At 33.8% G+C, this 27,944-nt stretch overlaps 1 protein-coding gene across 1 annotated transcript; it reads right to left on the reverse strand.

The window, feature by feature from the left end:
* Positions 1-4,115: 4,115 nt before the first annotated feature.
* LOC123655186 (moesin/ezrin/radixin homolog 1-like) lies at positions 4,116-27,936 on the reverse strand. The gene is made up of 3 exons (XM_045591021.1): positions 27,833-27,936; positions 27,468-27,501; positions 4,116-4,378 (listed from the first exon to the last, which is right to left on the reverse strand). Exons 2-3 carry the CDS (start codon positions 27,477-27,479, stop codon positions 4,118-4,120), a joined length of 273 nt encoding a protein of 90 aa, XP_045446977.1. The 5' UTR covers positions 27,480-27,501; positions 27,833-27,936; the 3' UTR covers positions 4,116-4,117.
* Positions 27,937-27,944: the final 8 nt, after the last annotated feature.

Consider the following 27,944-nt stretch of genomic DNA (forward strand, 5'->3'; position numbering starts at 1 on the left):
TTTTATACAATTTGTATAATTGACACCGTTAAACGTCCATTATATTGGTGAAAACAAACATCAAAGACACGTAAACGTTTCAAAGCATAGTGTTATTTTCATTGTAATCGACTTATTAACGGTAATTAAGATAGTGTTTCTAACTGGAAGTAGAACTTTGACACTCCGTTCTAAAATTAATAAAATAACAAAAAAAAAACACTACTAAAAAAGTAACAACGAATTGATCTGCAACGATTTATCGATAAGCAGTTTTCGACAGTTTTCTGTCACTATGAGATTGCATTTAATTATTAGAAACTGTTGTAGGAACGTATACATATTTACAAAATAAAATTTGTATCCACATATAGCCAATGTCTCGTATTATTTATTACTTCATACTAGTTTCGTAAAGGCATACAGCATATTCATTTGTATTCGGCATTTGTACTGTACTTAATACAAATTTAATACCAATCACTTGTGCCTACAGGATATCGCACGAACAATAAAAATGTTTCGAACTTGATAAAGAGTACAAAACATAAAATAATGATTGTAGTTATGAAAATTGACTCAAAATGTCGAAGTTGGTTTCAATTGTGGTTGAGCTTTATTTGAGGTAGTTATAGCCTATATATCTTCAGCTGACACAGGGCATGGCAGGAAACACCCTGCTCAAATCTGAAGCAGCCCGATTGGGAATATTCCCCGACCTTACAAAAGATCGCAGCTAAATAACACTGCTTTGAAGCAGTGTAGTGTTCCTGTGGTGAGTAACGTGACCAGAGCTCCTGGGGGGAGCGATTGGGGGTAGGGTCGGCAAAACCAGTAGCTGCAGAAGATTGGTAGTTATTTAAAGGTAACAATATTGTAAGTTAAACATCGTACTTCAGCCTTATTTTGGAGCGATCGATTAAAAATCAAACTAAATTTAGTCTTTCATTAATATTTCAATACAAAAAAAAAAAAATTATAACCATACAATAAGGATGATGACTGCACATGATTCACGTTTTGACTGTGTATAGACGAACAGAATGCTTAAACATCCGACGTGGGTTTAACCTCGCATAATAAGACACATTTGCGACCTTTCCAGGCATGAGTAAGCGTATGGATTCAGAAATGTATGTACTTTATAATTTAAAATAATTAGAAGTGTAACAGACTGAAGTGGCAGTCGGCTGTTCACATCTGTCATAGAATCGATGGGCGGTGGAGTAAGAAGGTTCTTGAAGGGATGCAAACTTAGTGTTGGTCGCTCTCCAGCCAGTTGGACCGATGACTTGTAGAGGGTCTGGTAGTGCATGGTTACAGCAGGTGATGGGGTCTTTTGGCGTACCCTTTACTAACGTCCAGCAGTGGAATGTAATAAGTTGGTGATGATTTTCTTTCTATAGTTAAAACGTGACATTGAAGCTATAGATATGTCTGATGGTAAGGGAATAATGTATTCTGTTGGGTTCAGGGACTTTCCCAGTCGGTCTTTTCTATATTTTTCCAAAGACATTTCCTGCAATGTCTCCTCCCTGAACACAATTTTTACATAATTTAACTGACATACAAGTGGAAGTTATAACCAATTACGTTAAATAAATTTATGAGAATCGATAAGGAACTTGATGATTGAAAAGTGAATATAAAACAATTAGAATTTTCAACATTTCCGATCTATAACATTTGTTTAAAATACCAGAGTTAATTTTTTCAATTTTTTTTTCCGGGATAATCACGAGAACTGCTTGGCCAATTTTAAGTATTATTTTTACGTTAAAATTTTTGTTAGGGATAGAATACATCTTAGCAAAGTAGAGATTTAATCAAAAATGCAATAATATAAACATTTTTAAAGAAGAAACATTTTTAAAGACGAAATTATTTAAAAGCAACTTATACAAGAAATTCTTACAAACAAACTGAATTGAATGCTGACTGCTGCCCGATTTAGTGCGGGGATGCGTTGAACTCAAAACAAAGACATTAATCTAAACTTATAACTCATAAAACTTAAAAGAAATAAATGGGGCTGTAAAAAATGAGCTGGACATTTTAGGAAATTAAGCTCATAAATATTTGCATTTTGCCATGCGTCTTGATTGCCACATAACTTAGAGTCATCGTAAAAATTCAAAACAAAAATAGAACCGTGTTTAACATAGATTATTTGTTTATCTTTAAGATATAGGACGGTTGTAATGGACAGTTTACCGAATCGAGCTCAATGAATGTTTTCATTTTGCCACGCGCCTCGATTGCCACATTGTTAGCACGAGGACCGGATAAGGCGGAGCCACGGTGAAGCATTGTCATTAAGAAATCGTTTATTAACTGATAACGAGACAATGTTATAGGAAATACCTATTATTAGACATGGAAATGGTTAAGATATGACGTGTATTTTATATTTCTTTAGATTTATTCATCTCTAGTTGTTGCCAATAAAACTGAAACGATGAAATTGAATAAGTCTTCCCAAATATGTACTTGTAGTCGTACTTATAGTTCTAGTCTAGAAACTAAATTCAAATCGAGTGTCATGTGATCTCAGATATATTTATTTGTATTATTTCGTAATCCAATAACTCAGTTCAGAGTAATTAATTACTACCCTAGTGGTCGCATTTTCGTATTTATTGGTGTACAAATATTATTAATAATAATAATAATAATCATTTATTTCAGACAAAATTTATAATTTTATTTTTTTTATTTTTAATTATATTTTTTCATTAATACATAGTAACAAAAAATTAAAAAGTCATCATTCTAAATAAGTAAATGTGTTGCAATAAATGACAAACGTTAAGTCATTTTCGTCATCTTCTAAAACCATAGTTATACACTTTAAGCAGAAAAGTAATCAATGACATTGCTTGATTTATTATTTATATTTTCACACGTTATCACTAACACATTTAATGATGACAACAGACACTCCCAAATCCGGTTACAGATTACACAAATTACATTATAAAAAAAAAACATCTAATTTTACTCTCCGTTCTACAAAGGCGATCGTGTGTCTGGGATTCCACTTCACCTGACATAGAATACGCATAACCGATAGGAACGTACCGTAACCCACTATCGACGACTGGTTTTGTAATATTACACCTACCTGTTTACCCATTCACTGAGACAACACAAGTGAATAGAAACACGGAATTCAACGACACGTCTGTCATAGAAAACGGACAATTGCGTCCGACACAGTACAATGAAGTCTTTGTTAAATTTGACACGACGTAACATATTGGGAGAAGTCATTCGTGAAAACCAATTTGTTAAACCAATTTATCATTGATAATATTCGCAAATATATTTAGAAAGTCTCGATGGCAGTGCAAGTCGTGAATGATTATCGAGATAATAATTAATGTAATTTCTGCCTCTGAAAACTGGACGTCCTCGCTCGATGAGGGTGAAATAATTTTTGGCAAGTCTGCACTCGACGGCATTGGTTTAGCGGGTCAATGTCGTTTAAGGATAAAGTGCAGGAAAATCGGAATTGGTGTCACAGGTTTGAGTAAACAAAATGACGAAAATTCTGATCGAAGTGAATTTCAACAACTGTTTACAAAATAACAAAAAAAAAATACGTTCCATTCATGAATTTAAATCATCGTAATAAAATTTACCACTCGTAAATTCAAACTTCTCGTGACCAACGCATTCCAAGATTTAATGTTCGATTGCTTTCGGCTAATGTTTCTAAAAATCATTTGCATAATAAATCAGTTATTAACGAGTAACCATTTGGCAGACAAAATGAAAGGCAATTTCGACTATAAATTAAGACAATATAATAACGCTCTCGAGGAAAATAATTTGGCTAACAAACAAAAACTTAGAACTTGCGTTCAGTTAAATATAAATTTCCAGTCTTGAATCAACGACGTTGTGATTCTTTCATAAAAATGTTTTACTATATAATCACTAACTGCATCAATCAACGTGAAATACCATTTGTGGCTTATTCGCAGACGATATTTAAACCGGTTGTAACATAATTAGATTAGTCACGCTATCTTTTCTATCGTGACTTTTATTTTGAGCGGACAATCATCATTTAGATTGACTTCTTGAGATTCATAATGAAAATCATATATTTATTCCTGTAATGTTTGAAAGATTACAATTTGCTACGACACGTAAGCAAAACGAACAGTTTCCAGAATATAGCAACCAGGCATAAGAGGCAATTTCTACTAACCTTCTTGTAGAGCTTGATCCACGTGAGGTCGCCTTTGGAGTCGGTGTATTGGAGCCCGAAGAACCAGACCTCACGGAGGCCGATTGTCTTCACGACCTGGTCGAAGAGCTGCTTGCCAGTGGTCGTCTGCTGGATCGCGAACTCCAGCTCCGCGTCCATCGTCGTCACCCGGACATTCATCTAAAATACGAAAAAAAAAGGTTACCAGACAATTCCTGATTTCTTCTAATCATAATATCAAGAGTATGTGTTTGGTTTTTAGTTTTTTTTTTTTTTTTGCATAATAACCGAAATTCATTTAATAGATTCTGTATTTTTTTTTACTATTATCAGAACAGTAATTGGTATGAGACGAAGCTCTGAATATAGATTTTACGCGATTTTGACGACAATTTGCTAATAAATATACAATAATGACATAACTTCTGTGTATGTGTGTCATATTAATGCTTACATAAAATCGATTTTAGTTTTAAATAACATGTTTCTAAAACACTTGTGTCATGGTATTTATTAAAATGATTTGAATTAATGATTCAGAACATAAATACGGAATGATTAGAGTATGATACATTCAGATTTTTGAAATTAATTGCCACAGTCAGGAGAAACAATCCACCAAGAGAAAGAAGCCTTCCAACCAGGTGGACCGACAAAGTAAAAAATATAGCGGGAAGCCGCTGGATTCAAAGGGCCCAGGACAGGGCGGAGTGGGGTACATTAGGGGAGGCCTATGTCCAACAGTGGATTTTTAAAGGCTGATTGATGGATAGATGGATGGATGGAATTAGGAGAAATAAGCAATACAAATTGGCAAACAATACAGCATTTTTGACACTATAAGTTTCTAAGGGAACAAAATCAAAGTCAACAACTAATAAAACATAAGCAAAGATATAAATTACGAAATTAAAATCCGTAGAGGGAGTTTGTAGAATGACAACAATATTGGTCAAGGTAATAAACCTATATGGTTAATTATACATCATTCTTATAAAGTTTTCCTTATAATAAGGTAAATTATAAATTGTGGTTAAGTCTTTTAATAGTTTGTGATTTCGTCGATTTAGAAAAAAAAACCCGTATTAATTAACCCTAATTAGGTACTATTCTATTATTTTGGTACTATTCTTACGGTCTTCAAAATTCTACTGACATTGTGATCTCTATCACATTCGTCCTTAGTGTCCATTTTACGAATATTTGCGAAATCAATAATGTTTTTGGGACTATTGAAAACCATCAATCCAAATTAGTTAAGTTTTCATTCATGTATTCACTCTAATAAAAAAATGAGAACAGATGATTTCGCCAATGTCACGTAAAACGATAATACACGAAGGAGTTTCATGAGTCCAAGTTCTCAATAACGTTTACATATGTTAAGAGTCACCTTATACTGTCATCAAAATTAACGAATATGAGTTTCGTTCATGTTACTATATCTGTATCATACAAAAAGAACCGAAGACAAAGGTCAATTAAAAGGGAAACCAAAACAAAAATAGATGTAATTTGTTTTGTATCTATATTTACACGATTCTGTTGAGTCGCTGCCAAACGGATGTGATCTTCCGGGACGATTGTGTCATAGTTATTTACAAACTGCATTCGCTTCTGATAGAAACGTATGTCTACTTCGTATACAGATTTTATCTAAAGTATTAAAATTAAGAAGAGATCTTTAGAAGTACAAATTTCATATGTTGCTGGTGATGTTATTGTTAGTGTATCTAATAAAAATTCTGATAATTTTTTTTCTTGTATCCATATTAAATTTTGCTTCATGAGTGGAATTCAGACATCTATCAGCAAGATATGTAACCAAAAGTTTTACCTTATCTCGCAGATAAAATTATTTATAGGCTAAAAGACTTTATAAGCAGTAATCAAATTTGGCCTCAAGTAAATATAATACACGTAGAAATGTAAAATACACCCAAAACACCGTTTTACCTTCGCTACCTTATCTTATCGCCGTAGTTGACAATTATTTTAGTGTAACGTTTCTAGTTATAAATACCCCATTGCCTAATGTTTACCTTGTTCCGAATGATAGAAATTTAAGTAGGATAGCAATTCAAATTAATTTTTCCTTTCATGAATACTTATCCGAACTACTTGGTTTTAGCGATCTAAATAATGAATACCTTGGTCTTGTTTTCCATGCATATCGTGTGACAGTACATACAGTTCTTAGAGGCCTATTATGGATAATGCTATTTGACGGATGACGGTATGAAACAGAAAAAAGTTTTTTTTTTTTCATATTTTTAACCATCGAATTCCACTACATTTTTGAAATATTTCAATGCAAAAATATGAACCTGAAAGTTGTAGTTTGTTAATTAATGTGAATAAGGTCCTAATGACCTATTCTCCCTCCTTCTGTTAAAGTTTATTCGTAACTTATTTGCAGGATAAACTTTTTTCAAAACCGGTGAAACAGGCCCGTAGTCTCTTACTTCTATTACCGAGTCGCTTATCACGCTATCGTAAATCAACGAACAATGGTCTCGTGAGCGATGTTATCGAATAATGTCTGGCAACATTGTACTTTGTGTTCATTCATTGATTATAGTTTCGAGGTCGTCTATGATGAGCCTTGATTCCTCCCCTATCATTTCTACCTCACATGCAAACCATTATGTTGGATCTGTATCCGTAATAAACGCTGTTAGATTACGATGCATTTTTAAAAATCCAAAAAATGTCTAGTTTATTTCATCAAAAGCTGATAAAATTTATCTTGCAGATAAGTCACTATTTGGTACTTATGAGCAGAATGTAAAAAGCCTTCTTATAACTTTCTACATGTTAAATACTATTTTGTATCTGATAGTTTTATTAGAAAGGAACGCGCAAGATATGCCCTAAAATTCTATGATGATTTTAATTAACAAAGTCTTTAATAGTGACAAGATATTTGAACATATACTTTATACACTTAGACTGAAAATATAACAGAAACATAAAAAACATTGGAAATATGCATATTTATCAATAAGTTAATCTTTAAGCAATGTTTATACTAACGTCAATCGCCTAGATAAGATGAAAGTTAAAGTATTACTATCTACTTATCAAACGGAAATGCCATTTAACGGTTCGAACAGTGTTTAAAGTGTATTTGATACCGGGTAGAGGTAGATTGTCGTTAATTAATGCATTAAAAGGCGATATTCAGGAATGAACAAGCGTTGATCTTGAACGCGATGAATCAGCTCGTAAAATAAAAGCAGTAGATAAGTCGGTGGCGACAATCTAAGACTTATCGCTGTAAACGACGGATGTTTATGCAAGGCTAGCAATTTACTGATTAACAATCTACGCTACTTACTTAGTCTGAATCTAGAAATATTATTGTGATATTAAGTTATTTAAACCGAGAATTGAATGAAATCAGATATCAAGTGGAAGGTTTCATTGCAACATGTAAAGTAATTATTGTTTAACGAAAATCGGAATAATTTCGACCAGCATTCACTGAAAAGTCAAAGTCACATAAAAATACTTTACAATAAATGATAATGTGATATTTAAACGACACATTAGCATGATCGTCGTTTCAAGGGTATATTAAGAGGCGAAGGCATGGGGGCAAGGTCTGAAAAAATTCTATAAGCGTTGTTATTGCAACTTTAATGCTGGCTCTTATTTTTTTAATTGTAAACGATGAGAAATAATTAAATATTTAATTAACAGATGCAAATTTGATTCACAATTATTATTATAACCATTGAAATGTTTTAAATTCTATTTACTTATTAACGACTACAGTGTGCACTAAAAAATACAAACGAGAAGGACAAGTGCAGCTTCTGTGAAAAGTAAAATAAAATAGCACATTAGCCATTTATTTCATACAAATTGATTCAGGATAGAGTCGTTATATCACAGACTGGCTGGTTGGTGTAGTTATAAAACACTTACACACAAATTCTCTTCAAATTGATAAGACTCACCTCGTCTATTGTAGACTTATCTCTACTCTTCGTCAATTTCGATTTTTTACTTTTCGATTGACGCAACAAAAACTTAAACATGGTTACAATCAAAAATTTTAACTACCAGTAAGAAACTAAAAGACGTGTTGGTATAGGTGAAAACTTCGCTTAAATGGTATTATAGCATCTCCGTTTCGTGAGTCAAAGGCTGGAAGATGATCTCGTTTATAACGATATCTTAGTAATTTATAATATTAACTAACTAGTTACGGACACCGCCGGCGTGTATGAGGTGTGCATCAGACTCAGCAAACAAAAGATATGGTGGTGACATCATTGGCACACTTGCTCTCGTGTTAGACACATGATAACTGAAGTTGAATAATACTTGATAAACTATTCGTTATAGCATATATTTATTCTGATCGGAATTATTATTAAATGTAATTAATATTTAATGAATTTTTATTCACTCATTCATTTTGTTTGATTACTTTCAACAGCGCTAAATATATAATAATCAGTATCTTCAAACAACCCGGTTTTTGTCTGTAATCTTTATAAAAATTACGCTTCAACCTGTAATATCCCACTGCTGGGCATAGGCCTCTTTCCCCATGTAGGAGAAGGATCTGAGCTTAATCCACCACGCTGCTCCAATGCTGGTTGGCGGACATATTCCCTACTATGTGTAAAGATAGCTATCGGGTATACATGATAACAACCGGGACCGACGGCTTAACGTGCTCTCCGAGGCACGGTGGTGAGACCCATAAGGACTGCACAAGCACTCAGATCATGGCAAACATCTGTATGGCCAGTACAAATGTTTGTCATGTGCGGGATCGAACCCGCAACCGTCAGCGCAACAGCCACTAACCAGTAGTGCTGTGACCGTTGCGCCAACGCGTTGTCAAAACATTATAAATACTATGTACCGTAAATTTTCTAAAATTACCATTAACGAAATCTATAAGCCTCTAATAATATATACGATACTTAATTATAGTCCCTTGCCAGTTCGAACAACACATTCCGATACGATCGCACAGCATGGATTACCTTTGAATAATTTAAATATGAATGTGTCGAATCTAACTTACAATACGTAGAAATATAATATGGTATCGTTAGTATTGACAAAACTTTTCAAGGTTCCGTTACCATGGAAACGGATACATAATTAACGTCACACGTAGATTTTTCTTAAGAAATTTTACTAAAGAAAAAATATTTTTAAACAATGAACAATACTTAAACGCAACACGAGATATGGATGGAAATAATGATGACGAGATTAGAAATTACACAGTCGCTATTTTTAGTCACTCGAATGACAGTAATGAACGTAAAAATTACCTAATAGTAACAGTCGACGAGGATTAAATCACGAAATGTTTTCATCGCATCAATTAATCGTTTTCATAAGTTAATTGGCCCGACGATCTTAAACTGGATTATGAAAGCGACTGAGATCTGATAAGACGAGATTTATTTCTGATCTCATAGAAAGTTGTCTCTAAAATCCCGTTATATCTGAAGTACAAATTCAGTTATCCACTATTTGAAGCTTTACTTTTAATTATTAAAAAAAAAAACAGATATTACAAGTACTTGTAGCACCTAACTCCAACAAACTCAGTAAAAATTAAGTACATAATATATTGTTAAGCAAATTTTACAGTCAATTGAATACGTAATTTTGACATCAATAACTGGTTACTTATAATCTTGTAAGATGAATAATGGCCGTGAAGAGAATAGCAACTGTAGTAGGTACATGTTTATCATTGTGACGACCTATAACCGTAGAAAAGGAAGTAAAGGCGTAGGTTCTTACGCTATTATATTATGTTCAAGGTACGTGAACTAATAGGAGTATTGTAATTTAAGACAACAAGGCTGTATTATATCAATAAAAGGAGCTCTTGTTGCTTTTCTGGAAAATATTTTCTCAAACTGACGTTAAAATTTGAAGAAACATTTTTTCATATTTTGGTATGAAGTTTTTTTCCAAGAGTGCCACCTCCACCCAACGAGTGCCAATAGGATCTTAATTCTGTGTCGTCGGCTAGAAAACGTACACATTACACAAGCGCAAACCAGACGACTGTGCACACCAAGATCGATCCTGAGATCACTATAACACTCCTGGGGGGGGGGGGGTTAGGGATAGGGTCGGGAACGTGCTTGCGATGCTTCTGGTTTTGCAAACGCCTATAGGCTAATCGCTTCCCATCAGGTGAGCCGTACACTTGTTTGCTGACGTAATTGTATAAAAAAAACGCCATAGCCAGTTGTGACCACTGCGCCAGTTCTCTAGAAACATCGTTGTCGAGAGTTAAGGCAAAACATTTGAATGCTTTCAGTATAAATAAAGTTTTGCCATTTTGCATATACAACTGTTAAATTGCATTCGTAAAACAATTTTCATCTATTCCTAAAAATGTCTGTTAATGCAACCCATAAACACATTGTAGAACGATCAAACGAAAAAATAAATTGAAGTAATCACTAATTGCCAAACCGGTCCGGAAACTGAATCATAACAAAACATTTGTTTAGTAGGTTATTTTCGTTTTTTGTAACTTAGATAATATTCTGCCGAGGAGAAAAAAACGTTTGATGGCACACCATCAGGCGCTTACATTTAAGAGACAGGTGGTACACAGGTGAAACTATCACATGGCTAACAATATCACCATAAATGTATAATTTTAAGTGTATTATATTTCTGCTATTTTTTTCGATAAATCAGCTACGTTTTAAATCTACGTTACATGAGGAAAAAATATAATCTGTATAAAAATAATAAAAATTTCGTGTCACGATGTACGTTAGCTAATTTTTATCAAATTTTGTAATTTGGTCTAACTTAGGAGATAGGGTAGTTTTTATCTTAATTGGATTCGGTAGGTGGTGCTCCATCGGCATGTAAGCAATCAAATTTGGTAGCTGTTTTCCGGGCAGAACTATGTCTGCCGAGTCCGCTAGTAATAATATATCTAAATGTCTGTTTTTTTTTTATCTCATCTCGCCTGTATTTTTTAATATCAAGCTGCTAATTTCGGGAGGGTAGGGGAGACTGGGTACGGTTGTGACAATTGAGGTTTGACCGCCAATAATTTTGTTAATTTACTAGTTAGTTGAGACAAAAATTACTTAAATCGTAGCTTGTATATATGTCCACATAAAAATACTGACATTTTGTCTCAAAATACTTTGTATTAGTTATAGCATCAAATTTGAAAAAAAAAGAAAAGTGTCACAACCGACCACACCCCAAGGACGGTTGTGACAGTGGTTGGGGTCAGTAGTGACAGACATAAATATTCATAGAATTGGTTTATAATGGCTTTTATTCTTAGAAATGTTTAACATAACACAAAATACTTTTCTTCTATATAAAGTTTTACAGTTATAAATCAAATTAAATTAAGTCTACTCTTATAATTAATAAGACACTGCAACATCTGATGTTATTATCACCATCTTCTTTAAAATCATAAAATCAGTCAAAGTGTTAACTAAATTTAAATTACCGGTAACTATAAAACTATTAAACTATTTAACGGTATTATAATAACAGCCATCTCATTCTCATCCCAAGTAGCAGGTCGGTTTATGTTGTATTTATTTGTCAGTTCAAAGGCCAGTTTTCGTACCTCTTTTTTAATAAGGTCAAAATATATTTATTTACGCGCAACGTGTGATATATATTGATAATAGCTCTTCTTACTCCTTAGAAAATACTTTATTATGAGCTGCATATCCCATGCTGATGCTATTTACATCGTGATTCGCACCGACTTCATCACGTTAACGAATGTATCGTAACAACGACATGCGATTAATATTATGCATTTCTGCAGCTCTCCGTATAGAAGTCCCACGTTTTACTTCATCATAAGCATCCTACAAATATCAAACCGTGCTCTTTTGGTCTTTAGCAAGCGTTTTCTGGGCATCTAAAAGCAAAAACATAAAAAAATATATGTCACAACCGTACCCACTACATTTGTCACAACCGTACCCAACGCATACTTCTGAAAACAATAAAACACCATGAGTAACCTAAATTATCTACGTAAAAACTAATCATTGGTAATTAACTACTAATATTCAATTGATAACAAAAAAATATTTGCTATAGTATATATGTATACCAATAAAAGTAAATAATAAAAGAATCTGAACAAAAAAACTTACTTTTGGCTGCTGAAAAGCAATGTGGCCTCCTGCTTTTTTTTACGTTGGGCACTGGCTAACGCAATACTGAGCAACATGTGTAGACATGCATCGCGCTTCTTTTTTGTCTTACACTCTTCCGCGTATTCCGTATAGTTTCGCGGTTATAACGACTGTCACTACCGTACCCTGGCACAACCGTACCCAGTCTACCCTACTCTTGCTGTTTGGTACCAATTAAATTTGAAGAAGAAAATACCAATTCTAACGATAAAAACATAGGGGATGGATTATATTTTATGCAGGTTTGTAATTGAGAACTAGAAGAAATAATTTCCATCGAGTACTCTTTTTGTAGCACTAGTTATAATATCAAATACTCGTAAATTAAAAGTAGATTCATCGTCACCTGACCGTTGAAGAAAACGAAATGTAAGTGAAACGCCGAGAAGCGTTATGGTCACGGAGCATATCGACCGTCAAATTAATTTTCAAGTACAACAAGTAATGAATGAGTTACGTGCAAACGTGATGCCGTCCGTCTCACCGACATGGACGTGAGAATACAATGTAAATTTATTGAAATTTGCTGACTCTTTTGGGTCAAATTCGTGTAGATTCAAAATGGAATTATTTCCAACAAAATTTTCTATTTGTGATTATATTAGATATATTCTCGTAAATTTTAAAATAGCTGGTTAAAGACAAAAATTAAATGAATAGCAACTCAAAAATCTACATATTTAAACGAAAATTTTCAAGTGATAGCATTAAGTTTTGCAAATCTTGATATCAATTTTTTTAAGAATTAATTTTCCTAGTCGAATCAAAAACAGAAATGATGACCCATCATTTCCTATAATAAGTAATACAAACAGGTGACTAATACCGCAAATATATAAATCAGTTGCAGAAAATACACGATATACCTATTTTTAAGGTTACAAGGTAAGTAGGAAAAATTAGGAAAACCTGCAAAAAATGGCTACCATTAAAATTACTAAATTGAATCTAATTCAAGTAATGTTTCATAGGAGGCTTATGGAGGAGTGGGGACTGGATTAAAGGTATTTATTTATCATATCTAAGACTTAAGAATATTTCTTGATAATGACCAATTTAATTGCAACAATCTGCTGGGAAGGAAAATGACGGATTATTTTTTCGTCATTATTTAAATTAAATTGTGTAATTATTACAATATTAATTGCCAGATAATAAATGAGGAAATGTTTTATATTTGTCGTTACGTGACAAATCTTATATTAAGTAAAACCTAAACAATAGACAATCGTCAGAGTCGTAAGGCCCTATGAGAACAAATACGACACAATTGAGCGGAAATAGCTTGTAAATATGTTTTTACTTAATTTTTTTTGTCAAATTACACGAGCTTTTGAATGAGGAAGATCCTTGACGATTCTATAAGAATATGTTAGGTATATAGCATTGTATGTGAGAATTTATACATTAACCAAAATTAAAAAAATATATAATAGTAAATTATCAGCTATCGTAACCTGTCAGTGTGTGATCAGAACGAAAATATTTTTGTAGCCGATTAGATATCATTCATAATCATTAATGGCAATTACTCCTTAAACACGACTCGTTTACAAATTACACGTAACGATAACGTTATACGACGGCATTATAGCCGTAAAATTGAGGCCCCTACGGTTATTATGACTTAATCGATATACGTTTTCTGTTCGAGATTTTAAAATTATTTTCCATGAACGAAATCGAGAACGAAGGTGCATTAGCGAAACAGGAAACCTTCTCTATCCCTTTCCTTCGGACGGTAGAGACAGGGACGGGGAGAAAAAGACGGTTAAAACCGTTTGAGGCAAAATAAATAATAAAATCTTAACCGACCTATCTTTCATATATGCTTGACGTCGCGATGACATCACCCAGCTTATGAGATGGGTAAATAAGTAATATATTCGATGTGAGAAATACACAATTTATATTTAGTGCTGTTGCTAGGAAAGAATCCGAAGAGCGAATTGTGCACGGTGAATTATTTCATAAAAAACTTTATGATGGCGTCTGTCCGCCTTGAATTATAGCGCATACCTGCTCAATTGTAGTTTCATGATAAAACCATTGCAATAAAATTGCAAACAATTTTCGCTAAGAAAGCATAAAAGAAACTATACAGGTGTTTTATAGGAATAGAAATAATAATAATACGTTACGACATTTCGAATTAATTATGTAACATGTACCTGTTTGCCGCCGGCAACCATTTTGCTGAATTTGATGTAACACTGGTACAAAGGTCACGGTCACACACTAACACTCATACACGCACAGGTACTTAGGGGTGATTGGGGTTATGGGGAGCTAGATCCGCGTCTGCCGGACGCGGCGGTATAGTTTGAACTGAACGGTCGCCTGCGGGGATGCGTCCGCGCTGCGCCCCGAGGACGAAGGCTGACGCGCTCACCTGATACTGACTCAAACTCAACAACATTCTCACTGAATTAGACATTACTCTCTTTGATTTAAGGATTAAAATCGGATATTCCGAATTCGCAATAGCAGGTACAGTGACGATAGAATCGCGTATATGTAATAATAATAATAAAATACCTATAACTAAACTTGTATCGACTACATCGATCGCTACATATCAAACTGTTGTTTCATATGATGTTAGTGTTCAATGTATTTCACATTTAGGTTTAGATTCGCAGACAAGTACTGTAAGAGTATGGGTGAACGCCTACGATATCGCGTTTTTCAAACATTATTTTTTCATTTATTTCTAAATTGAATCGTGATCGAATCGATGACCAAATGGTGTTATGTTTTGCTGTTTACCGTGTAAGTTACTTTATTCACCAAGTTGTGGCCACTTTATTACTTTAAAATTCATGTTCATAATTAGCATTAGCTCTAGCTAGGAGAAGTAGAGATAATACTTAGTAATTAATTTCAAATTACACCTAGAAACAAATTGTTAGTTTTTTGTTACTTGTTACTTGAATATGCTCTTTAAATACGGAAAATAAATAAATATTTTTCCTATATTAAGAGGAAAGGGTACCGGCTCTTTCTCCATACAAACGTAGTCGACTGTTTTCTCCCTGGATAATGACACTAGATCAAATATTTTTGTGACATAGAACTCTTTGCTGCCATGACCATGCCCCTATGTTTTGATTTTTTTCATATTCTTATTATCATAGGAATTAGGAGACTTCAAAAACTCGAAATATTGCATAATTTTTTGTACATTTTCAGACACTCATTAAAAAATATATATGCATATTTTCAAAAAAATGAGAACATAGGGGCATAGCCAAAGTCTTCTTTTATTTTCTAAAAAAAATTTTTTTAAAAAATTGCCATGTTTTGAGGAGAAAACAGTCGACTACGAAACACTGTTTTGGTCAAAAATTATCTACCTAAAACGGTCTGAGCTGCAGTTGTCCCTTTCTTGCTTTTTGGGGGACAGGTCTGGGGGAGGGAAGGGTCAAAACAATACGTATACGCCAGCGAAGTGATGCCTCATAGTCGATAATTATATCGATACACTAGTGATGTAATTTTTAGTCGATATTTTCTAAAATTCGTATTAACAAAATTAAATAATTTCTCTTTTCATAACTACAATAGAACCGTATTTGCATATGCGTTTTTATTGTAACACTGTGCAAACCTGGGCTAACGAAGGGTTTCGCTAACAAATAACAATGATAATTATGGTAAATATCTGTGTTGTTTGTTTTTGGTATCCAATTTAAGGGTTCAATACAAGGATTTCAAAAAAGTATATTATAATTATTATTACCGCAATACTAATAAAAAATACAATAAGAAAGTTTAAAAAATTAGGACTCTGCTCTTTCCCATGCCTATGCCAAGCAAGCTGCGAGCCGCGCTTCTTCCTCGCCTCGTAGGCGAAAAACAACTTCGGGGTTTACTCTTTCCAATATATTTTTTTTATCAATTTCGGAATACTCTGTAAAAAGTTATGCATGGTCAAACATAAATAAATATAGGTACGTGGCGACTTTAGAACCTCCTCTGTTTTTTTTTTTCATCGGTAAAAAATTGCTTAGTTGTTTTCTTGACATTACTGAGGAGCAGATTATTAAATTTGGTCGAATCTATGTACCTATGCGATTCGTATTTGGACTTCGCAAATAGAATCATATTTCTGAATTGCGTAAAAAACTCAAGTGGCACCACTGGCGTAGCATTCCTTGGAACCCCGGGAACCTTGGGGCCCTGTATCAAAATTAGTGGGGGGGCAGGCAAATGATGGGTAAAGATTTCTCACAAAAAAAAGCTTGCATTGAATTAAAATAAATATTTATTGATTATAAGTTATTACTTCCTCCTAGAATAGACAATAGTGAGTGTAGTCTGCTGTAGCTGTTCCTGTTCCATCGAAATCCTTAGGTAATTTTTTATCAGTTTTAGTTTTGAAAAACATCAAGTTAATACCTCCGGAAAACTGGATGCAAGGCTATTGATTTTTCTCAGTAATAATTCCATGAGTTCTTTAATGGAATGAATGTTTTGAATTTCGGATTTTAAGCTAATTTAAAGAGCTTGTAGTTCCAAGCTGGAGAGTTATTAGCCTTGACCTGCAGCAATAGATGCGGGGGATCGTTCGCTTCAGCCTGTGAGGCCAATACTATTAGTGAATTCCTATGAATCTTCCGCATCTATATGGGGGATTCACAGGCGCATACCCTGAAGAAGAGATTCAACGCTGCCTCCAGGTCTTACAGGTAGTAAATCGCTAGGGCAAAGTTCAAACACAGCAGAATTGGCGAGAGACTATTGGGCTTTCCAAATGGAACCCGTACCTTTTGTTTCTTACAAAAGCTGTCGAAGGTAACTTTTTTTAGTCTACACTTCCATCATTGCGCGAACCTAAAGGCTCACTGGCACATTATGCGAAAAAGTAAGCGAAAATTCTTTGCACTCTTTTTGCGTCGAATTTAACTCTTGACGATGAGGGAAAAGCACCATCGAGCATTCCACGGTTCGAGCACGCGATGCGTAATGTGCACTATGAGCAGTGTCATTTGTCGTGTTCTGCATTCTTTCGATGTCAAGAGACTTCTTGCTACTGGTGCTAATTGTATCCACCAGTGATTTGCAACCAATGTGCGAGCTTCGTGCGCATTCTTTCCGCGTACATTCAAAGTTTGGAATGACCTTGCTAAAATGTGGGGGTTTTCAAGCGTCTAGTGTCTAAATCTTTTCTCTAAAGGCCATGGGCGACGGTAGCCGTTATAAATCAGATGGCTTCGTCTGCTTGTGTGCCCCATTCTTATATAAAAAAAATATTAATTCATTGTTCATAATGATTAACTGAATCCCGAAATAAACGATACAGAATGTTATTAACAATTGGGCGCACGCTTGACTCAGATAAAAGGGGATTGCTTTTCAGACTTCAGTCATTTCTGAAGTGAAAACTCTATAGGTATGTATGACAGTTTTTATATTATTTTTTCCAGGAAGCACAAGATTAAGGGACATTGTGGATAACATTTTACTAATTTTTGCTTACACACCTTAGGGGCCCTGTAAATAGGGGGCCCCGTATCATTGATACGGCTGATACGGTAGTAGTTACGCCCTGAGTGGCACCCAATTCCCTACTGCGGGAATACGTATATTCTCAACTTACTTTATTCTTTTTAACCCTGTTGTACCTGCTTATCTAAAACGACGATTTAAATTTCTTAGTGATTCCAATGAACGCAGTCTTCGTTCTGAGGAAAGCTTACTTCTTGAATTTCCCTCTCACTCCTCTTTCTTTTATACTAAATCTTTCACTGTTCAAGCTTGTCGACTTAGGAATTCTATAGACGTGTAAAATCGGTTTGTATTTTTAACCGACTTCCAAAAAAGGAGGAAGCTCTCAATTTAACTGTATTTTTTATGTATGTTACTTCAGAACTTTCGACTGAGTGGACCGATTTCAACAATTTTTTTTTAATCGAAAGGTGGTGTGTGTCATTTGGTCTCACTTAAGTTTATTTGAGATCTAACAACAACTTTTCGAGTTATATAAATAATACGTTTTTACTTGACTATTTTCGTCGATCTACGTTGTATTATACCGCATAACTTTTTACTGGGTGTACCGATTTTGATGATTTTTAATTTAATCGAAAGCTGGTGTTTATCGTGTAGTCATATTTAAATTTCATCGAGATCTGATAACAACTTTTTGAGTAATCTTTAATAACGCGTATTTACTTGACTATATTTTCGTCTACCTTTGTTGTATTACATGTCGATGTAATTGAAGTCGGCTTTTTTTCCTTTGCGTACAAGTCCAACTCGGTCCACCCTGTCAAAAGTTCTGAAGTAACATATATACAAAAAAAAAAGAAAATGAAAAATACAGTCGAATTAAGAACCTCCTCCTTTTTTGGAAGTCGGTTAAAAATCAATCTGATACGTATTATTATTTTCTGTTGGTGTACAATAAAGTATATTGTTATGTTATGTCATGTTAATCAACCACTCTTTAACAAAATTCAATCGATTACGTAATTTGCCTAACTAAAAAAACATAAATAAAATAATAATTGAAAAAGTCGCCTTCATGATTTTTGTAAGTGTACAGGACATAATGTGTGAAATTGGTGTGATTTATTTAGCTATCTTTGTGTAATTATTGAATTTTTATCTTGTTCCAGCCTTTTCAATTGACTTTCTAATAGTTGTTCTTCACGCAGGCGGCTTTCCTTGTTTTTTTTTTTAAATTATAATATTATTTTTAACCATTGTTATATTGCCGCAATTATATGTTAATTAATACATATAACCTATACCTATGTATTAATAACTGCGACAAACATGAGACATTACAAATTATATAGGTACTAAGACAAACATTTTATACTATGTATGTACTACATTACATATATATACTATACTTACACTTATACTATGTACTACATGTATACACTATAATTATGTATGTATTTCATTACCCATTCTTACACACACCTCAACTATGTAATTACATACCTAATTCATAAATAAAGTACCTAAGTATTTCGATAATTACCCACAAAAATATAGACATGTATTAAGTCACAAAGAGTATCCAAGTCAAAATAATAAAACATAATAATAAGTAGTTTACGAAATTCAATAATAGTAAGCCGAGTCACAGCAATACGATGCAGAACAAATTCAATAAAACAAGCCAAATTTAGAAAAATAGCACTATGCGCTATATGTATTCGTAGTCAATCACAAACGAAAGATGCGAATACTAAAATATCGTCAACAATTAATAGCTGCATAGCCGGCGCACGCACACTAACAACACGACAGTCACACATAGAAAAAACGGAGCGGAGACGGCGCGGGGCGCGGTAGCGGCATGCAGCGCGACAGAAACATTTTATTCAAATACCTATTTTTGAAAAGTCTCTTCGGTACCCTTTCCTCTTAACTCCTAAGGATTGTAACCAGTGGCGTAGCGTGTTTGTCGGCCGCTCGGGGCGGAAGAAAATTTTGGCGTCCTTTTACGTAGGTTTTCAATTTAATGTATACTATACATTACATACATTATTATGGAGAAGTTTTCGGCAAGAACAGTCATCATTATTTTGCATTGTACAGGTTACATCTATCATAATTCATCGCCTTAGTTCGTCTATTGCAGACGATTTAGACAGTGTTAGACAGACACTGTATCGCCTAGGACGCTCTGCAGGAAAACGCAGAGTTGCCTAAGCTCTGCGCCACCCTCTCGACCTCACTGGTTAGGCCCACAGGAACGACGAGTCGATACATGTGGAACCAGTTAGTCTGCAGGAGTCTTTCGCAATTTAGAGCTATACCACGAATGCTTGACGAAGACCCCATTCCGGGTTTCAAATGAAATTTTTCTTCTCCAGGACCCTGATGGTTTTGAGCCAGGTTTATCCCTCGGTCGCCTTTTACGACCCCCATGGGAAGAAAAGGGTTGGTGCAATTCTATTCGCCTGATACCACACGGCATGGTTATATCTATATATCTATCATCATCATCATCATCATCATCATCATCATCATCATCACAGCAGCCTTTCGCAGTCCACTACTGGACATAGGCCTCCACAAGTTCACGCCAAAAATGGCGTGAATTCATGTGTTTTGCCCATAGTCACCACGCTGGGCAGGCGGATTGGTCACCGCAGGGATGGCTTTGTCGCACCGAAAACGCTGTTGCCTGCTGTCTTCGGCCTGTATATTTGAAAGCCAGCAGTTGGATGGTTATCTCGCCATCGGTCGGCTTTATAAGTTCCAAGGTGGTCGTGGAACTGTGTTATCCCTTAGTCGCCTCTTACGACACCCACGGGAAGAGAGTGGGTGGCTTCTTATAATAATCGCTTTTTACTAAATGCATATGGATGGATACAATACACGGTACATATACCAAAATATCATTTTTTACAATTTTTGTCTGTCTGTCTGTTTGTTCCGGCTAATCTCTGAAACGGCTGGACCGATTTTGACGGACTTTCACTGGCAGATAGCTGATGTAATAAGGAGTAACTTAGGCTACTTTTATTTTAGACATTTAATTTTATAACTGTGAACAAAACAAAAACTTTTTTTTTGAATTCCACGCGGGTATAATCGCGGGCACAGCTGGTTAAAAAAAATAACTCTTCTCGGACGCATAGGCCAATCGAGTGGAAGAGAGATAGATGCGGCGCAAGCGTGCAATGAGCGTAACGCTAAAATAAGTCATCCTTTTTCGTGCATGCCACCGGCGTTCATCGATTTATTAGACGTTGTCATATCAAAAAATATTTTAGGTGATATACCGGCTTTTTACACGGCGCGCCTATGCCGTAACGACTTCGCGGAGCACTATTTTCAGAGTAAAAAAAAAAAGATAAATAGAGTTCCGGGAGGCGAAATATTTTTATTGGAAATTTCTTCCTCTTTCAGGATCTTTTTGAAAATTCCTTAAATATCATTATTTTAGGAATTATTAACGAAAAACTAAATACCTTTTATAGACAGAAGAATATAATCAGAATATACGCTACGCTACTGGTTGTAACTATAGAACATGTGTATCATCCAAATAGCTTTTACGTAAATATCACAACTGAATTGAATATTTATCAGTGTATCTTCCAATTCTGTAGTATTTTATTTTATATACAACTAGGTCGGCAAGCAAGCGTACGGCTCACCGAATGGTAAGCGATTACCGTATCTTTCAGACAGCAAAGATTTAAATCGATTTAAATCTTTGACAGACAGACGTCTGCAACACCAGAAGCATCGCGAGCGCGTTGCCGACAATATACCCAATGCCCGCCCCCAGGAGCTCTGGTTACCTTACATTACAAGTACTTCCCCAGTCGGTCTGCTCTAGATTTTCAGCAGAACACTTCCTGCTGTGCCCTACCTCAGTTGCCTCAGGGCTTAGAATAAAACGTCATTAATTTTCAATATTTATTTTTAAAACAGTCGTGTATTTATATCTAAAAATATTATCATAAATTTGACATTATTTGATATCTGTCCCATGACAATTATTTTATGTATTTTGGCGTACATTCAGCGCGTAGCTCAAGCGTATATTAAAAGAACAATTCGAAACCGCCAAGGACTTCCGTCAATTCGTATAGCTGCGTTTAATCTTTAAAAAATAGTTTATCAATACTTAGGAAAATATTATACAGAATTTTACTAGATGTTCTCTATTCAAAAGAGAAAATACCTACATTTGAGAGGGCGTAATAGGTATATCTTAAATGTATCGATTGAAGCTTTTTTTATTCCTAAAATTGGCGCGAACTTGAGGGGGATATGTCCATCAGTGGACTGTGACAGGCTGAAATGAGTGTATTTAAGCTTTATTTTTGAGGATGTGATACAGAAATTCCCTTCAATATGGTTGGCCCGTCTTTTTAGTGAATAGTCAGCGAAACTACTCATTTATGTAGTTACGTTTACATATTCACAGTCGCATGCCAAGGACGTTTAGTTGAAGTGCTAATACAGACGAGACAAATCGTAAGTGTTGCCACACAATACTAAATATAACTATTAAATGTGTCATAAAGTTTCAAACGAGTATTAAAAGTGACTTATGATCTATGTTACAATCTCATGTACACGTATTTATAACTAGACAAAAATGAGAATTAATTCAGTGTTTCTATTAAGAGATCTGTTGAATCGGTTGACTTTATTCGTTACAGATGTAAAAAACATACTGATTCTATAAATTCTGATACAGATTATGCATTTCGTCTCTAAAATACCTGTCAGTTTTTATTTCTAATATTCGAGAGATGTTTAAAAAAAAAATCTGTCGATTCTTATTTAAACTCCACCTATTTAACCCCTTCCAAACCAAGTCTGTAGTATGTTAGAATGTAGATGCATTTATGATAACTTTAAGTTGGTGCCAATTAAAAAAAAATTGCCTGTTACAAACGATTTTACTTTCAAATCATCACTTCAGCCTATCGCAGTCCACTGCTGGACATAGGCATCCACAAGTTCGCGCCAAAAATGGCGTGAACTCATGTGTGTTGGCCCATAGTCACCACGCTGGGCAGGCGGGTTGGTGACCGCAGGGCTGGCTTTTTCGCACCGAAGACGCTGTTGCCTGTCTTCGACCTGTGTATTTTAAAGGCAGCCGTTGGATGGTTATCCCGCCATCGGTCGGCTTTTTAACTTCCAAGGTAGTAGTGGAACTGCGTTATCCCTTAGTCGCCTCTTACGACAACCACGGGAAGAGAGGGGTGGCTATATTCTTTACTACACATCTTACTCATTTAAGTAGCTTTTACTTTCAAATGTAAAAGGAAATCAAATGTGGAAGAATATAGTTTATTAGTTTTGAAAATAATTTCCAGATGAATTTTGGCTTCTGCTTAAATAACTATTAAATTTCTGTTTTAAAGCCGAGTCCTCGCAGGAAGCGCGCTGTGTTCCTGTTAGATAAATAATTGGTCGGATGACGCAATTAACAGATGAGTCAACCGCCATAGCACCTAGGACACAATGTGGTTGGCGTGTACCGCAAAAATACACTATTAGAAATTAATTCACGTTTGACGCACGTCGTACTTTTAAATGTCCATTAAATGTAGATGATAATGTGTCTTTATTTATCCGTGGTGAGTGAGATAGACAGATTTTTGAAGGCCTAGCTTATTTCTTACTAGCTGTGCCCGCGGTTTCACACGCATTATTTCGAGGAAAAAGATATAGCCTATAGCCTCCCTCGGTAAATAGGCTATCCAACACAAAAATAATTTTTCAATTCGAACCAGTGGTTCCTGAGATTAGCGTGCTTAAATAAAAAATAAAAAACTTTTTGAGCTTTATAACATTATATGGGTTGTCTGGAAGAAATGGCTAATTAGCCATAAGTCCGCCCATTGTACTTCACTGTCTGTAACTATATTTATGCTTTGTTTGTAATATATTTGTGGTGTACAATAAAGTATAAAATAAAATAAATAAATAATTATATGCACTTAAAATGCAATTATGTGTATTGAAGTGTATAAAAATATACATACAAAAAAATTAAAACTAATTAACACATTATAGTATGTTTATACGATGACGATGTCGTCGAGTGAATGGGTGCAGTGTCCACTAAGTAGATAACGAGTGTCCTACTTTCTAACTTCCTTCCTATGGCGAGCGCGACTTGCGCCTAGAAAATAACCATACTTGAAAAATCGCACAACAAGATAGTACCAAAATCTCGCTTTATTCATTCTTACTTTCCTCAAATAAATTTGATGAAATCGTATTATATTTACATAATTGCTATACGTATTTACATAGTTATTTAGAAAGGTTTTTTTTTTTCGTTATTATTATGTAAATAAATATGAAATTAAATAATTAATTTTATTTTATTATTCGAGTTCTGTACGATACTGGATTATTTAAGGAATAAATTTAATTGATATTTCCTATTAAGGTAATGCCAACGTCCAGACAGTGAAAAAAATTCACACAAGAAAGAATTTTTAGACGATTCTGTCTGGATATGTTTCTAACTCTTTTTAAACTAGGTATATGATTTTATTGATTAATTTAGATTTTACAGGTCACAAGATAACTCTGTACATAATCTAAGGAGATCGGAGGTGTTTTAGACTACAGCAAATTAAGGGGAAATGTCTGTTTGTTATTAGTTTCTTAAAAAAAACTAGCAGATATCTCGTGCACTTTTGGTACGAAATATAGAAATGAAAAAGCAACTACAAATGTCTAATCTTGTAAGCAAACAATAACTTACAAGACTATAATTTTACAAGTAAACCCCCAGCGAAAGCCTTGTATAAAATATACCGACGACAATTTCCCCGAACTATTAAATATCTAATTTCGTTTGTAGTGTTCAAAGTAGCATATAAATCAGGTATGATATGAGAATAAAAAAACAGTTCGTCTGTAAATTTTCGTGGAATTTTGACCCTTATTTGAGATATGATAGATTTGATTACTGGCCAGTCTCAGACGTCATTCTTTTTTTTTTAATTCCAGAAGGCAAGCATAACAAGGAACTTATTTGTCCAAACTGCATAAAGGCATCGTTGACACTTCATTAATATTAAACAAAAAGAATTAACAGTGTTCAATGCACAGATTTAAAGTTATTTTAAGAACCTTCGATAAATACATTAACGAATAATAAAATATAATGAGATAAAACTGAAAGTTTACGCGAAAATATCATTGCTATGTTATTTACATAACAAACATGCACGCACACTTACTTCACCTTTGGTACTTCTGTGATGTGTACTATCTCGTATGTGATGTCTTGACTCATCATTCTTGTTCTTGTTTAAAGTTACATTAGTTACTTATACTAGTATTATAAGTTGAAAAGTTTGTTTGTTGTCGCTGTCTGTCACTATGTATGCTTAGATCTTTTCTTTTTTTTTTATCGTGTTGTTGATAGAATCAGCATTGCACCCGTGCGAAGTCGGGGCGTGTCGCTAGTATATCAATAATTGGTCAGTGTCCATTGTATTCCGATAATTTAAAACTGCAAGAAGTTTATACATATTTGTAGTTCCTTATTTTAACACCAAAAAATAGCTAATTATCACTTAAATTTCAGTAGTAATGTAATCAGTATGTGTGAGTCAGTAAATATAAAATAAAAATGGTCAGTAAATATACATAATTTACTCCTAAGATTCTCTTACTACTTGTTAATTGATATACATTTATTTTAGGCCACATTAATCAAATTAACACAAGTTTAACAGCTCTGTCAATTAAAACATAGCTCATGTTGTTAATAATGACAATGTCATTGACATGGTAAGTTTGGTTAGAAAGAATATATGAAGAAACCGAGTATAATTTACATTTGTGCACGAAATAGATACGACTTAACGGCTAAATGTGTTACTGAGAGCTAGTGGATTGCCGATTTTCTTCATTTGTTTTTAAATATTATATTAAAACAGATGTTTGCAATGGTCTGGGTGTTTGTACTTGTATTGTGTGTGATTCCTGACTACCGACAGAGTAGAAAATCATACAAAGGCCCATTCAGTATGAGGTGTTATTTATTTACTACAAAAAATACACAGAAAATTAGCAAATTTCTTAAAATTTTTGATTATTTATTTTGTGTTTAACAGTTCATAAGATAGGATAACGTTTGTTAAGTCAGCTAGTAAAAAATAAACCTTTTGAGTTACTATGACGTTAATATTATGGATGTGGTTTCATATGACCAAAAAATTTACTTAAGACTTGTATTTTTTTTTTCAAAAACTAAAATTCTGCCTTAAAATACAAACAAAAATTAGATACAATTTTTTATTCTGGCCTGTTGTTAAATTGTTTTACATACTTATTATTTATTGTATGAACGTACAATTGATACATATAATTGTGATAGAGCTCACACATAAGTAAATAAAACCTAAATTTAGTGTACAGATAGCGTTTATCAACTGTAAAGTAAATTTGTAAAGATTTATGGCTGTGTCTATGTGCATCTTTTTTAAAGTTTATTTACATGTGATAAATAAACATAAAAATACCAATTAGCAAAATGTTAGCTTACAAAAAACCTTCAAACAAAAATCAAACAGAACTAATCTAATTCCAAAATATCACAAAAAAAAAACAAAAAAAAAAAAACAACCAATCCTTAAACAGACTAACCAATATATCGTTCCCACCGGGAACTATCAATTTAGTTACATATTCAAGTATCTGTAAAGTAAATAGATGAAGTCAAAAATATTTCACTATTTTTTTTTTAAATATCTGTAGTTTAAAAATTTAATAATAAAACTGGAGTTAAAAACTATTATAAGCCGAACTTTTTTTTAATTCTTCTTACACAACACTTTTTAAATTAAGAAATATATCCATATCTACATAAACATAAATTAAATTTATATTTACTCTGTTGTTTTCTCTTTATTGACACAAATATTCAATACCATAGGAAAATGAAAAAATTCTATTTTTCTTATCAGTACGCTAACCTCAACTCCACCTCAGTTAATGAACTGTATCTAGGTACATATATTATATACTTTCATGATAAATAAACATTAAAATGTGTTTATTCTCTGAAATTTTAAAATTTGACTACTGTTTAATACTTTTTAAAACAACTCTTATCTTCATTCATTAAAAAAAAAATGTTAATTAACAAACTGAGGATAATTTAATCAATTATTTATTTATAGTAACTAAAATATTATTAAAATACTTAGTTAAAAAAAAGTTTTAATGCATACACTATGTAAGAGGACAAAAATAAATATTTTAAAACTGTGATATAAATACATAATAATCTTATCTGTGTTAAGATGATCACCATCACACAACTCTTTCAACAATGTTATCAATGCCCAGCAAGAGCAAACACTTTTACTTTTTACTTGATCTGCTACATACAAACACTTCCACAACCATACATATCATTCATACAACTTATTCCCATTCACACACGTAAGAGCTTAGCATTCGTTCAGTGACTTAATATGCTGTCTGATCACATTGCAATGGTGAAATCAGTAAAAACACGCAGCAACAGAAATTCTGATATGTTCGTAATCAAGATAACTAAGCTTAGTTTTAGTAGTAAATATATTTAGCATATAACTTACCGATTTCGGCATTTTTGCGGTTTAGGATCACAATCTGGAAGGAGAAACGATCGTATAAGACACTGAACACAAAAATTCCAAGTCTAGGAACGCGGTTGACATGACTATATCGTAAGCCGCGTCACATTTATGTAGTAAAATGTATGTGAGTCGGCTTATATGTGCGCATGAAAACTTTATTTACTGCGGCGTTACTGAATATTCTCAATGTTTTCTCAGAAAATACTAGCACACGACCGACAACTGTAAATATATCAACCGGCGGAGTTTTATTAGAATTAGCAGGAATAAGAATGTGCCGTCAAGTTAAAGAGTACATTGGTATGGTAAACAATAATTATAATTACTGAGCCGACGAAACTTACCCAGTAAAAAGAAGAGTATCACCTAATAATCCACATAAGTAGCACAACACACATGAAGAAAGCACACACCCAAAAGAGCCACAAAAATATCGCGATGTGATGTGACAAGTGA

This window comes from Melitaea cinxia, chromosome 7 (assembly GCF_905220565.1).
Source record: "Melitaea cinxia chromosome 7, ilMelCinx1.1, whole genome shotgun sequence".
Lineage (NCBI taxonomy): Eukaryota > Metazoa > Arthropoda > Insecta > Lepidoptera > Nymphalidae > Melitaea > Melitaea cinxia.